The following is a 15,965-nucleotide window of genomic DNA, read 5'->3' as shown; positions in this document are numbered from 1 at the left end:
CCACTCTTGTGGATAACAGACACTCCCTACAGGGAATTCACCCAGAACCTGAATTTGGATGTGATAGAAGTGCATCTAAATACCATTCTGAAGTTTGAACAGCAGAAATTTGCTGAAAGCTGTTCTTCTCTGAAAGCTGTTTAAGTAATCTTATCATTTTCTCCCTGGAGGAGAATCACAGCCAGATGCAAGGCATATCTGATGCATTAGAAACATGCTCTCCAGCCACAAACATGGGATTCATGCACTCTTAAACAGAATTTGGTTATATGTGATATACAGTTTTTTTTTTTTTTTCCCTAATGCAGTATAAAGGTTGAAAATGGAATAACTCTACACACTTGATAGATAAAATTCACTGTTCCTGAGATGAGTTTCCTGTTTAACACTACTTCGTTCCCCCATAAAAATTATTTACACTTCACAGAATTAGTAGGAGTAGGTCTTTGGGACTTTGGGGATACTGAGGAGGGAAGCTGGGCAGCAGGATCTGGGCACTTGCTGCTCCTGTAAGTGGGGAGGCATAGAGCTAGAGAGCTATTACTGTTCTTACTTACATCTGCTTTTCCAGTTGAATAGTTGGATCTATTCTCTCTCCCAGGATCCCACAAAATTCTGGACTGCCATGTTTGATGGGTTTAAAGCCTCCTCCAGGTGTTCTTAATTGCCTGTGCTGGTCATTTGAGGGAGAAGGAGATGCTCGCCGTTTCCCACTTCCATTAAACTGGGCTGCAAGATACACAATAATTACCTCCCCAGACAAGGTTAGCAAAGACCAAAACAGTTGTAGCACCTGGAGAGGTTTTCATACCCCACAGAGAATAAGCATATACCCACTAGCATTAAGATGTTTTATCTACAAAGTTATATGTAAAGTGTTTCTTACTATGCAGAGTATAGTCCTAAAACTCTTTGGCTTTTCCAGTAATAAAATTCACACTCTTCTAAATTGTTACAATAACTACTGCTTATCTTGACATTTGATGCTTTGATCCTCCAGACATGATGCTGTTGAACAAGTAACAGTAACAAGCCTTCGGTCACCTGCCATAATTCCAAAAGCAAACAAGTGAGAACATCAGTTTGCATCAGGCTATGTGGTATCATCCTAACAGCAATATGAGGGCAAATCAGGCAGCTAACACCCATCTATCCATATCAGAAATACTGTCAAGCAGCAAAGAGTTTACACAGCATCCACTCACATGCTGCCAGCACAAAGATTTTGCCTTTAAAGTCTAGGACACAGATGAAAAAAGAAAAATAGCCTTTCATAATTTCACTCACTAATGACACAACTTCAAGAAAAGTAATACAAGTCATTCTGCAAAGCTGTAACTTGTTAGAGCACTGTGACACCCATAGCAAAGCACATACCAATGTCAGCAGCCTCATTCTACACTTACAGATTCCACATAGCTACAAATCGAAAAAAAGAAAAATTAAAAAAAAAAAAAAAAAATCGAAGGACACAATGTTGACAGCAACAGTGAAAGAATCTACCCACACTATATTCCTGACTTTCATTGCCTTCTATGGTTTGCTGCTTCATCAAAAACTGACACTCCCAGCCGCAGATGACTGTATTTTAAGATCATCTAGTGAGGACCAGGCAGAGAACTTTCACTGTGTTAGGAGATAAAAATCACAGTGCTCACAAGCACAAACAGCTCCATTAGCCCCTACATGAGTTTCAACAGCAAAACTGAGGAAAAAAGTGTTACAAGGAAGACTGAAGGGACTCCCTACAAAACGTATTGGCCTCATACATTTAAAAGTGAACTTCCTATCTGTGTGTACAGCCAAGCAGGTATGTGGGTGATATAGTATAAAGTCTTCTAAAGCAGAGAGCTGCAATGTTCAAGTTCAAAAAGATAATGCACAGAGAAATGTTGGATGAGGAAAGTGTTACGGAGCTGTTTTTCAAAAATTTATTGATGCTTTTGTCATGGAGCTCAGCACACTTCCAAATCCCCCCTCTACTCAGAGAAAGTAGGCCTAATTTTTTTAATTGCAAAATTTGGGCAAACATGTTCAATCACATGCCTAAGTATGTACAGTGGAAATATGGTGATTCTTCCTTAATATAAACTCAGATTAACCTCATTACTGGATAATGAAAGCTGATTAGTGTAACAAAGAGAAACATTGCATGTGGATACTCGCCCATGACATGCATGAGCAGTATTATTATTTTAACTCCAAGAAAAAACACCCAGCTGTAACTTAGGTACTCTCTGAAAACCAGCGAGCTTACAGTCACCTCCTGAACAAGGAACATCTTTCAGACACCAAAACAGACTCAGTTCACAAAACAGACTCAGTTCTGACTGTTAACAGATACATCTTTACAACAAAGAATCAGAAAATGGCTTGAGTCGGAAATTACATTAATGATTACCTAGCTGCAACCCTCTAAGAGCAGTGAGATGCCACCACAGGTAGTGATTTCAGCCACTAAACCACTTTGTTCAGAGCCCCATCCAACCTGGCTTTGAACACTTCCAGGGAAGGGCCATCCACAATGTCACACAGGGCAACCTGTGCCAGTGCTTCACCAGTTTTAATGACACAATTTCTTCCCAACCTCTAACCTAAATCTCTCCTCTTTTAGTTTAAAAACATTCTCATTTTTTTTTAATCTCTATATGCCCGTGTAAAAAGTCACTAATATGATGATAAGAGGTAGGACCTATTCTCCAAAAAGAGGACAAAGTTAAATTTCAGATGCTTTCGAATGTTGGGGCATTCTTCTCTGTTTAAAAAGTTCAGACACTTCTCTGGACTTCTGGCCTTTTTTTTTTTTTTTTTTTTCCCCTTTCTTTGTGAATTAATTTGTCAGGAAGAAGCAGTCTTGAAGAGATATCCAGGCAGATCAAAGTGACAAGTGTGACACCCAGTCAGGTACCCGCCTACCCAATATAATCAGGTCTGAGTTTCGGCCGCTAGGAATCCTCTCTTACACAAAACTAAAGCATATTCAGCCACTACAGTTATGAAACTGACAGCAATACCTGACACTTCCACACTCTCCGTGTGGCCTCTCTTCCACTGCCCTGTAATTCCTGCCATACGCCTGTGACACTGGCATTCCAGAACTCCCTTGCTTTAACTTTCAGGGTTTTAGGCAACACCTTTCCATGCAACAGCAGTAGAAGCCAGAAAAAATCTGGCATTTATAAGTCCTCCTTCCATGAGCTCATGATCAATACTGGAAACTACTACCAAATGGCCCTCTTGACCACTGAGACCCTCTCTGTAACTGAGGGCCACACATTTAGTAAAGCAATACTAAGACTGGCTTTACAGACTTCACAGACATTTCTTTTACCCAAAGGTTTTCTGTGCCCACATGACAGTTTCAAGAGGACAGATTCCTCACAAACTCAGTGGAAGCCAGTGTCAGCATGACATTCTTGAATGGGCCCTCGGATGCCCATGCTATCTATCTATCTATCTATCTATCTATCTATCTATCTATCCAGTGGGCTCTTGTCGGGGGCTCCTTTTCAGGAGTTTAAATTCCCCGGCATTCAAGTGGTTTTAGAGTTCTGGCCCTCTGCAAAGCTCTGTGCCAAACGCCGGAAAAGACGGAGTCTTCAAGGTTACATGCTTCGTTTATTAGTTCTTATCTTACAATTTTCTCAGTGTCCAAAAGATGTTTGCCGCGGCTTGGACATCTCGTGACTCCTCCTGTTTCTGGGCTGTCCTTATCTTTTATACTAATTGCTACGTATTCTTTATTTACTATTTATTACCAATGTCTATCACTATTACTAAAAAGGTCATCTTTACTCTGACCCAATCCTCACTAACTACTTTGTGCCAACGTCACTGCAGAAATGGAGTGAGGGAACACGAAAGAAGAAGAAGGAGACAACGCCCTAAATTCTCCATCTTGCCCCATTCACTTCAATGCCAAAAATCCCAAACCCACTGTTTTTTCACCCTGTGATAAGCTAAACTACTATTTTTCACACTCTTGTGGCCTGCAATGCTTCCTGCAGTGCAAGAAGCCTCTCCCATGGACTGAAATCAAATCCAGTGTCTCTCTGAGCTCTGGGCTGGGGTCCCAGACCCCCCTGCCCAGGTCCCTGACCCTCCAGGGCAACCAAAGGAATGCCCTGGACTCCAACAGGCTCTCCTGGTGTTATCTTCTTTTCCAGCCAGACTTGTGTACCTGGAAGCTACTTAGTTCCTGTTACTTTGCCAACCTCAACTATTCCAGGCAAACCAGTCTGCCCAGCTGAGCAGGAGTTTAAACATGACCTGCTTGCTTCCCATAAAAGCCATCAAAAACACATTTTAGCTTCAGCTATACAGCCTCCAATATAACAACCCCAAATTTGTTTGCGAAAGAGTTCCAGCTGCAGACAGTCAATGTGCTGCATTCCAGTTCTGCTACACAGAGGTGCAAAATTTTAGCACACCTTTTAGTACAGCAAAATCCATAACCTACATACAACTTGCCCCATCCACAATGCCAGCATGACACAAGCTCCAGCCTCATCCTTAGGAGTCAGAGCAGACACATTCCCCTCAGCCTCAGCACATTTCATAGCTGGTGCACACTTTCATTCTGACAAATCTCAAAGTCCAGGTTGGAGATAAACAGGTTTTAAATATGCTTCAGCAACAAATCTTGAAATGGCAGAAGAACAATTTTTTTCCTTCAAAGACTTGCATGAGTAATTAGATTCATGATAATGCTAGTGTTGCTTGCCACTTTGGTTTGTTTCTACAGTCTATCACCTAACAAATCAAAATAATTTGCTGCCTAAGTCTCCGTGTCTGCAATTCTCATCACAAATGTCTGTTGTTCCTTCCAGATGAATTTCTTAAAATAGGGTCCCTCCAGCATCTCCACAGTTCCATATAATTGGGAGACGGTAATTGTGGGCCTGCAAAATGGGACTTACCCATTGCTAGAATTTTTAGTAGTTAGACCAACACTGCACTTTTCAGAAAAATACACCTTAGCTAAGAACTGAAAAAAACGCTTTCTTGGGCTACACTATGGAGCCACCAAATAAGTCAGAAGAGCACTTCATACATGTCAGTAGAGGGTCAACATATCTCCATTGCAAACTTTCCACCATTTCAAACTTCAAAGCTGGACCTCTTTTTTTCTTTAAACATTTACTACTCCTAGAACAAAGATGAATTCTAGAGACTCCAGATGAAACAGCAGCTGCAACCGTGCTTGCAGCCAATCCTTCGATGTTTCTTTGAGACAAATAACCTTGTAGCTAAAATAAACTAATCTATAATGAATGGCAGATGTAACAAAAAAAATCTAATTAATCTCAAAAAGTGTTTATTCTTCTTATTTTAAATAAGAATTCTCCATGCTGAACCTCTAAGTAATCCAAATATATCATAATACCATTTAATTAAACCTCTCTTCAGTCTATTAGTTCTGTAAAGCAATATTTTGCTGTGTGCTTTCATAACTGCATAGTACTTGAAAGAATATTTACACATAAGCCAATCAAAATCTTGTATTGGACTGACCTTGTTAATTTACAGTTACATGTAAAAACGGAGGAGTAGATATAAAGAAAAAAATCGACAAAACTAACATTCTTTATTTTAAAACAACTCAGAAAAACCCTATTTCAGAATTTACCTGATAACGACCAAAAAATTGGACATAAAGATGAATATAAAGCTTAAGACAAGACTCAAATTAATTAAAACTCATTGATTTAATAGGACCACTACATGAAAGATAGTGTCTATGATTTACATATGCACATATATGACTCTTAAGACTTAACTTTTAAAACTAATAACCCAGTCTCTGTAGCTGCTGCATTAGAAAAATTTGTGAAATAGGATCTCACTGGAGACAGATGTATCCTAGTCCCACAGCTTGTATCTCACCATCATTAAGCAATGAAGCTGCTGGTTTTTGAAAGAAAAATTACTTCTGGGTAGCACACAATCACCGACCTTGTGTGGGAAGTTACGTGATCAGATCAGGTTGTTTATCCAATCATTTCTTCCCACAGGATGAAAAAAATCCTGAAAATGGAGACTGCAAGAGCTCCTTGAATAATTGTTTCCAATGCTTAACTGTTCTTGCAAAGAAGAAACCAGCTTGAGTCAGAACTTCTCCTGATTCATCTTGTATCTCATCTTCCCATCACACACCTGCTGGCTCCATCTTACTGAGGATCTCCGCACAAGCATTAGAAAGCTCTCATTATGTCCCACCCCAAGTTTTCTCTTCTCCAGGCTAAGCAAGCCCAGTTCCCTCAGCATCTCTTCACAGGTGCTATCATGTGCTGCAGTTTCTTGTACTTTGTTGGCTCCGTGCTAAGAAAAATGTTTATCAACATCCCTCTTATATCAGAATCAGCATTTTGCATAGCTCAAGAAATATGAAGTAAAGAGGAACAGTCACTTTGCTTCATCCACTGGCATTCTCCTATTCACACAGGCTGGCATGCTGCTAGCCTTCATCAAGGTGAAGGTGACATCACTGTCAGCTGCATTTAGTCCACTTTCCCCCAGGACTCTTCAAGCCCCTTCTGGCAAAGCTGTATCCCATCAAGTCAACCAGATACAGGTCTATAACATTGCACAGGGTTACTGTGCTCCAGATGCAAGTCTTTGGGTCTGTTCTCATTAAGTTTTGTAAGCTTGTTGTCAGTCTATTTCTCCAGCCTGTTCAGGTCCCTCAGAATGGCAGCTTTGCACACACCTTCCCTTGGCTATTAATCCAAGCTTGATAAGGGGCATTTCCTCTCTCTCTGCTCCTGGTTACTAACAGGTATGCTAAACAGGAAGGGTTCCAGAACATATCCTTGGAGGAATCACACTTGTAACCAGATTCCAGGAAGAGTATGAATCACTAACACTACCCTTTGAGGTCAGTGACTCTGATAGGTTTTCACAGATTTAGTAGTCCACCCATCTGGGCTACAGCATTCCAAACACAGCTGATGCCACAGCACAACATACTGAAAGCTAAAGTCAACACAGATGACACCTACTGCTCTCTTTCCATTAAGAGATCTAGTAGTTTTAACACAGAAAGCAAACAGGTTCGTCAAGCAGGATTTACCTGGGGTAAATGCACACTAACTACTCAGTAATCATTGCTCTCAGGCATCTTCCATGCTCACTCCCAGAGCCACAACTCTTTTCTTCCAGCCTCACCCCCAATACTTCACCACACTGTCCCTTTGAGAATCACTCCACAATTTCAGGACCCTTCAAAGCAACTTCCCCATCACAGATACTCAACAACAAACACTACCTACATCCCATCCATTAAAACGAGGGTAGGGACAAGGAGCAGAAGAATAAGAAGTTTTAGTTATATGAAACAAGCGCTAAGATGATGGACAACAGGTTGGCTGAAGTACCTAACAAAAAGGGCAGTGTTTCATATTTCTGCAGCAGGTCAAGATTTGAGATGACCCACATTCACTCGTCAGACATTTCTTCACACACACATCAAAAGAGCCTAAGTATTTGATTTACCCCAAAGGCAAGTATATATGCTGTAATTGTGAGAGAGAATTTTGAGGCTGGGATCTAGGAATCCTACCTGCCAAGGCTGGAATGGTGACTTTGTTCCACTCCCACGGCTGATCATACTCATCTGCAGGCCTGTCATCATCCTGTGGCAATTTGCTTTCTCGTAAACGGCGACTCACCACACTTTCAGAATCAGATTCCACACCACTGCCTTCTGGTTCATAGGGTGTGTCATAGAGCTGCATGTTTTTCTGATGGGACTTTATGCCTTCCTGATGCTGAAACTCTGTTGGCAAAGGAGGAAAATTGCATCAGAATCACTACTAACCATGTCTTATCATTACAGTCTATAATTTTAGAGCATTCAACTTCCACCCATTTCTTAATAGCCACATAATTATAGAGATGACAAGCTTGTACAAGACTTCTAAATTCTATCTCTACATTGGTAACTGGCTGGAAGCAAAAGTTTGCTCCAGTTAACAACCACAGCTTCATGCCCCCACCAACATTTCCCAGCTTGTGCAGAGCCAGACTGCAGGAAGCACAGAATCCCTGTCTGCTGGTATAAAGCAGACTCCCACAAGCAACTGCACATAGATTCCCAAGAACACTGAAATGTGTATAGTTAGCTCTTCAGGAGGAGATGGTTCTGAAGTGAAATTTGAAGATACAAAGAACATAAAAAAATAAATGCCACTATGTACAATTGCATATGCTGATAAAAAAATGGCATTTACGCATACAAAATATCAACATAAATGAACTAGGACTAGAATAAGAACACTAAACAAAAGAAGTAGCTTATCTTGCATGAAGGGAGTTGTAACACCAGATTTCAGCTGCCTGAAAAGCAGTCAGAACCAAACCTTCTTGGGCAGAATCAGAAACAGCAGTAAGGAGTAACAGTCACAAGAGGTAGCTCAAGAGATCCAAGTGGTATATTGTGGGTATCTTCTTTCCCCTGGCATGTGGTGCAGCCCTGGGATTGGTTACCAGGTAGGTCATGGGAGGTGTCTCCGTTCTTCGGAGTTTACAGAGTCTTGGTTAGGCAAAGCCATGGTCCCTCCATCTACTGATACAAAACTGGGTGGAGTGAGCCACAGACCAGGTGGCTGTGCTACCATTCAGAGGGACCAGGGATGCTGAAAAATGGCAGGCCAAAAGGCTAGAAAGCGGCTCAGCAGAGAAGGACTTTGGGGTCCTGTATTACTGCAAGTTAAACATGAGCCTGCAATGCACCCGTGACAGTAAACAGGGACAGCCCAGCCTGGGGTGTATCACGAGTGATGAACGCAGATCAAGAGATGCAATTCTTCCCCTCTACTCAGCACTGGTGAAGCCACGTCTGGACTGCTGGGTCCAGTTCTTACCCACCCAGCACAAAAAAGACATTGAATACTGCAGGGAGTTTCAGCAAAAGGCCAGGAAGCCCATTAATGGGACTGAAGCACTTTTCATATGAGGAGAAGCTGAAAGAGTTGAGACTTGCTAGCAGGGAGAAAGTAAGTTTTAGTGGGAACATTATCAGTGCATATAAATACTTGATGGAAGAGAGAGAACATTGGAGACAGACTTATTGACAGGCCAAGATATAACAGGCACAAGTCAAAATACATGCAAATCCATCTGAACACAAGAAAACACATTTTGACTGTGATAATGGTCAAACACAGAAACAGGCTGCCTGGAGAGGCTGTGAAGTATCCACCTTTGGAAATATTCAAGATCTGACTGGACATAGTTATGGGCAACCTATTCTAGCTGATCCTTCTTCAACATGATTTTTTATTAGATGATATCAAGAGGTCCCTTCCAATTTCAGATGTTGTGTGATTATACTGGCCTCTGCAACTACAAAGTAAGAACACCAATAACATAGCAAATTGCAAAGTTATGAAAAGACTCAGCGAGAGAACTTTTTAAGCTACAAATTAAGCAAAGATCTAGAGCAGTTCTCTTCGTTAGTACAATAAAAGTCAATCAACTAATATATCAACAAGTATTATAATCAAGTAGTTTCTCCAAACCACTTCAAAGCACAGTGAAAAGTCTGCAAAATGACAGTGCCCTTACTCCTTGAAAAAAAATTAATTTTTACATTAAAAATACGGCAAAATTGAAGAAATATAGACCAAAATTGATGGAGATGTAAATAAAAGCAAGATACATCCTGTCAATTTCTAGTTATGAACAACCACATCAAGAAAAAATGCTGAGAAAAAACTGTAATAGAAAGAATATAGAGCCCTCTTGAATACTCTGGATCAAAAAGATAAACATTTTGTTTCTTCTAAAGTCAGAAAAGTGGTATGTATCTGTAATAGTTTTAATTTTGACAACCGGGCAGAAACACCAATTAATGTAGTGGTTTTACGTTCACTAAATTTTGGTCTTAGTACTTTTTTCCTGTGAGAAAGACTAGAAGAAAAACAAAGCAGGCTCAACCTTAAAAATGAACAACTAGTTTTATTAACACACACTAAAATAATGGAAAAAGAAAGTTGGGAAAAAACTAAACCGGAATGAAACTTCAAAAACACTCTTCCCTCCCCTTACAAACTGTTCACTTTCTTACAAAACAACATAAAGAGACAAAACTTGTAATTTTCAGTCAGTTTCACCATCTGACAATAGTCTTTCATCAATTCGTTAGGGGAAGAGTCTCTCTTAGAGTCATGGATCCCACTGACAACCTAGAACAGTTCTCTTGTGGGTTTTAAACTGTCACAAAAACAACTGCCCAGAGAAACCTGCCTTTGTGACCCTTCCCAGGAACAGTTTCCCAAGCTGCTCATGGGTCATGGGTCTTAGACTTTTGCATACTGGGGTGTCACCTTTTAAAGATGAATAACTCCAAAGCAAAGGATTCTTCACCTCAAGGTACAGAGATATCTTCTCACTTCACTGGTGCAGAGGGCTTCTCATCTTTATCTCTGTCCAAGCATCTTATAGGATTAATATTACTTAGTCCATCACAAACACCTTTGCTCAAATCCACACACAAATTAAATCAATCATCTCCCCAAATGCATATCTTTCCTATGATTTAAAGGAATGATCTAAATATAGAGTTCATTTCCATGGCTCAAGTAAGAGTGGAACAACCAACTCTTCAACCCTCTGTCCCAGTAGTCTTTTCACTCTCACTCCACTGACTTCATGCTGTTTTTTTTTCTTTAAGTTCACTCTGTCCTTTCTTATTCACTCAGAGAAGGGCCAAGCTCTGGAAGCTTCATGTTGCCAGGAAAGGGTTAAATGTGCCCAGAGTCTTTGTCTCTCCCTCTGTTGCTCATGGTATTAGATGTTCAAGGCTGCACTGGTGAGGGAAGAACAACTCACAGAAACATCAGAGATCAGAGCACCCGGGCAGTCCGGAATCACAAAAAAACCCAGGTAGTATCATAAATGCCTTCTCAGCTCACCCATCGGTGTAAATTGGGATGACCTCAGCCTAAATGGTGCCCATAGCTCTTACCAGAGGCCTGGCAGAGATTTCTCCCTGCTCCAGAGAAGTCTGAAGAAAGTAGTTGTTGTAAAGCAGCAACCTCTCCTTCCCCCCACCACCCGGGAGCCGATGGAATCCGGCCAGGCCTCAGGCCAGCTTCCCCCCAAAAAGGGGGAGCAGCAGGCCCAACTCGATGTTACCTGTCTTTCTCTGGCCAAAGGAAAGAAGGAAAAAGGACCCACCTACAGGAAATCAAAGGGTTTTATATGGTAATTCCCAAAGTTGTAGCCAACAATTTTCAGTGGTCAGAACAGATGCCAATATTCCAACTAACCTTCTGATAGGTCTTTGTCCTTTCTAAAGCAATTCCCAGGTCCCAGCCTGGAGAATTATTCTACATTCTTCTATAACTGAAAAACCAAACTGTACTATCTCATGACAGTATCTTTTTGTCTTTCAGTACTGTGGACCCAGTCAATGCTACACCAAGAAATGTGCATTTCTGAGGAACAGAAGCTATGAATCACCCAAATCAGTTTTAAGTGCCAAACACAAATTTGTGTGCCAAATACTGCTGTGCCAAATACAGCTATGCAGTTGGCTCTTTGTGTGTGAGCACATTTCAGTACAAGAACTCTTGTCCAACATTTTTCTTTTATGCAGAAGATCAAAGCATCAGACCATAGAGAAAAGTTTACCAGTAAATAGAAGGCTGTTCATGTTCAGTAAGCATAATTAGAAAAATTATGAATATTTGATTCTAAAGCAGAAAAGTTTTTCTATGAAAAGCTACAACATAGAGGGAGGGAAGTGCAGGGCTATGTAGATCCCTTCCAACTCAGCATATTCTGTGATCCTGTGATATAAAAAAACATATGCATGCATATACACTTACACACATATCTCCAATCTCTTTTGTAAAGCTCTGTATAAATATGCTTGAAAATTCACCTTTGACACCATTTGTAAATAAAAGCAATTTTTCTAAAAGCTATATCAGAAAAAGTTCCTTGCAACAAACAACAGCACAGCTGAATCTGTACCATAAAGCAGTATTAGCACTACACACACTGATAGCTCACTGCAAACTTTGTATTCAACAATCAGACAGTAGAAGACAAGAGAACATTTATGACAAAGCATTTCTCATGATAATTTTACAGCCTCTAACAGTGACAGCTTGAAGGGCTAAAATAGTCTTTGGAATGATTAGGAAGTGGAAAACAATGTTAACTTTTTCTTTAGAAATTCACTTTTATGAACAATATAATTTCAATTCTTACTGCTGATTAAAGGACATTTGCATACAATTCAGCATTAATAGCTAACAGACGAAATAACAATTGAAGTTTTGAAAGCACTAATTTTTCTAGCAGTCTAGAAGAGTCCCACAAATAATTCTTGTTCTCACAGATCAGTGGTTATTACAGAATCAGGCTCCAGAAGTTTGGGCTCCCGTGAGGAGTTCTTGGTAAAACCAAGAACCTGACCAGGAGGACTACAGAAACTGAGACAACACTAAGAGATACCAGACTTAGCCTGACATTGTTCTTCCCACTTGGTGAACAATTCCAATACTCACATACAGAGCAGAGCTGGAACTCTGCACAAGCAGCTACATCAGCCACACCAAACACCCTAACAGCTCTAAATAATTCTATAGGATTACACATAGATGCACTGTATTCCTGAAAATAGTTTGGAGAGAATTAGGGGATATATCATCAAAGAAGCAGAACAGCTATGAAGCCAACAAAGGGTTGAAAACATTATTACTTGCTTACAGAACCTAATGGGTGAACTTCTACATCTTGCCTTCCAAAAGGATGCAACAGACTAGAAAACAACCATTCCATAATGGCCAAATGCTAATATTACTTCCTTCACCTCAAACTCAAGCATGCGGTAACAAGAGGTCCAACAACATAGTTGCACTATTAAAAAAAGTTCTGATGATATGAAAGCCCATTTTCCCAAACCAAGCACATCTGTAAATGTCACTAGACAGTAATAAACTCAATGCCATTTTACAGCCCCTTTTTAACATTTCTTTTGATGAAACACTAGACAAGCAAAATGCAGGAGTCCTGCTGCCACAATCATGTAAGGAATGTCAGTTATAGAGAGATTCCCTGAAGTTAAGGGCTTGCAAGAGTTTTTGTTCTCCTGTGCGGTGAAAAACCATGAAGAATGACTGGGCAGGTTGGAAAGCAAAGACAGGTTCCTGCATCACAGTAACAGCACATCTTGCTCATCTACATCTAATATGCGGGAAGAGTTTTAACCTGCACAAGACAAAAATCACTAGGTTATATCAATTCCCAGATTTTTTCAACCTCTGCTCTTCTATTGGGAAACAAATTACATGCAGCCAAGTCACAGCATTGGTGTTAAGACAGACATAGGTGTTTCTTTATCAGTCTAACAGCAATCTATAATTTATGTGTGCTCCATTGAAAACCAGGCAAAACTTTAGTGCAATTGGATACAGTTACATTAACTTACAGATTGACCAAGAGCAGCTGTTTTGACTTGGCAGTATGTCAGATTTCAAAGTGCACTGGCCCACATATATCAGGTACAAAAGTGATAAACCAGATCCCTCTCCATCTCAGCTACAGCTTTCAAGACTGGTGCCAGATTAACGTGACAGTCCTAGCAGTTCCTCAGCTGCTTTCTCTTGCCAAAAGCCTAGTGTCCTAGTGAGACAAATCTGACTATGAAGGTCTCATGCTGGAAACAGCACTAAGATGCAAAGTCAACTTTTGAAAAGCCAGCACTGAAACTGACTTTTAAGCAAAGTACAAGGGTTATCAATACCCTTTGTATCTGACAAGCCGAAGAGCAATACTCAGGACAAAGAATAGAATTCTTCTGAAGGCATTTTACAGGGCATTTAGCTGCACTCAGCTCCATTCAACAGAATGTAGTTGTTAGTACGTAATTCACAGAGTTTATCTGGCCACATTGCTGAATAAAGCTTCATCCTGTTTCAAAAAGGATGAAACAAAATACTTGGAAACACTCCGAGCTCCAATAAGCAGCTGCTGCTAGAAACCCTTTAATGTATGTAGAACGATTTTCAAGGTCATTTTTGCATGCGGTTAAATTTGTTCAAATACACAGTTATTTGCAGGAAGCCCAGTAGATTTTTTCATTCATTTATTTAACACACATTAACATGTAAACTATGCTGGAATAAGGTTGTACAGAGAACAGCTGTCAAGCTGTCAGCTAGAAGAATTTCTGTCCTTCTACCTCTGGATTCAGACAAGTCTCCTCCAGATGGTTGCTGCTCTTCTGCTCTCTTTCCAAAAGTCAGCATTTAAACAACTTCAGTCCTACTGTCCTGGATTTAGTTTCCCACTAACCAAATAAAAAACACTACCAGCTATTAACTACACACAAAACTGTAACCAGCCTGCAGTGAACACCAAATACTGTGCTGCTGTTCTCACTGAGTACACTTGTGTCACTCAAATCTACCAGATTATTCCAGTAGCAAGGATCTCAACACTAAAGTGACTTAATCTGGAACTCACAAAATTTTTCAAGGTATACAGAGAGACCAAATATTTATCATCAGAGAAATACAGGTGTTTAATTAAAGCAAGCAAGCAAACAACTATACCCTGAAACAGAGTCCACTTCTTGCATCTTTTCCTCCTAGTTATACAAGACTCCCCATGGGGAGAAGGAGTTCTGCAATGAGAAAACAGGCAAATCTGTCTTCAACTGGGATAGTCAGAGCAGAATTACCAAGAGCAGAACTTTTGGAATGTGAATTCAAATGTTTTCTATTCAAAAGCCCTAAAAGGGCAGCCCACAAGTGTTTGGAGGAGTTGTATAAGCACACTGGCTCTCTGTGAATAAGTCTGGAAAATAAAATATAATATTAAAAATAAAGAAAGGTATGTGAGAACATAACTCAGGAACAAGGCCTGTTTGTGGACAACAGCCAATTGCATTCCTTGTATTCTCACCTTTGAAAATCAGAAGTTATCAGTGGAAGCAGAAAGAAACTTGAAAATGCTCAGATTCACAATGAGAGTTACCAGTGAGTATCTGATGTATTTCCCCCAACATTATCCTGACAGTCTGGCAATTTCTAGCAGGTAAAGGTCACATCAGGGCCAGATCTGCAGAAGTTCTTCTGAAATGTCCCAAACCCCTGCTTTACACATGTTCTGCTCTTGAGGCTTCTAATGGAAAATCACTGAACTGGCAAGTAATCATGTTGAAGGGCATTGAGCTATTTGCTCCAGGTGTATGGGTAAGCAACACAACAACCAATAACTTGCCAGTTTGCTGGAGGCATAAGACAGATTAATGCAAAGATCACCCTGATATGAACATTTGCTTCCATTTAATTAATTCCCAGATAAACAGGTCAAAGTACTCAGCCAACTGCTTACTTATCCAAGCTTCACCATTAATGTTTCTTTTCACATCCATTTTGGAAAGACAGTCTGAAAGTATTTCAGGACTTGTGATGCAGCAGTCTCATTTTGTTACTGCAAAGCCTATTCACTAGAGAAGCAATGTTTTACCTCTGTTCAAATTTTGCCTCAGGTCACCAGAAATCAAATGCTTTTTCCTCTGCTTCCAGATCCAGCTGGATGCATACTACTGCTGGGACACAAGGGAACACCAATTATATTCCAGCGGTGGGGAGGGCTGTTATGCTTTGAGACTGCAGCAACTGCCACCCAATGGTAATTACTGCAGATTTTTCTGCAGGAAAAGCTGGATATGAGAAGATCTTCCTTCCCTCATCTTTTCTTCCGAACAGAAGCCAAGTGACTCAGAAGTGAGCCACTTTCCAGGAATGAACAGGCATTTGTTCCCCTGTTCAGGCTTGGCATAACCGCATGATGTGAAAACCAACAATCTTCACATTGCCTGCATCATGCCGGAAATACTACTAAAGTCCAAGTATGACTCATTACCCCAGGAAGAAGCATTCAAAGCAACCTCACATTCCAACAATTCTGATAAAGAAAAGTTGTTAGGCCAGTCAGAGCAG

The 15,965-nt window shown here is 40.4% G+C and overlaps 1 protein-coding gene across 1 annotated transcript in view; it reads right to left on the bottom strand.

The window, feature by feature from the left end:
- SHB (SH2 domain containing adaptor protein B) overlaps window positions 1–15,965 on the bottom strand; it is a 58,790-nt gene that overhangs the window by 15,056 nt on the left and 27,769 nt on the right. Inside the window, exons 3-4 of the mRNA XM_040091068.1 lie at window positions 7,562–7,777; window positions 558–729 (exon numbers count right to left, since the gene is read on the bottom strand). Of these exons, the coding sequence (XP_039947002.1) occupies window positions 558–729; window positions 7,562–7,777 (388 nt within the window). The remainder of the gene's footprint in view (window positions 1–557; window positions 730–7,561; window positions 7,778–15,965) is intronic.

This window comes from Hirundo rustica, chromosome Z (genome assembly GCF_015227805.2).
Source record: "Hirundo rustica isolate bHirRus1 chromosome Z, bHirRus1.pri.v3, whole genome shotgun sequence".
Classification (NCBI taxonomy): domain Eukaryota; kingdom Metazoa; phylum Chordata; class Aves; order Passeriformes; family Hirundinidae; genus Hirundo; species Hirundo rustica.
The sequence above is the reverse complement of the archived record's forward strand: the minus strand, read 5'-3'. Positions and strand labels throughout refer to the sequence as shown.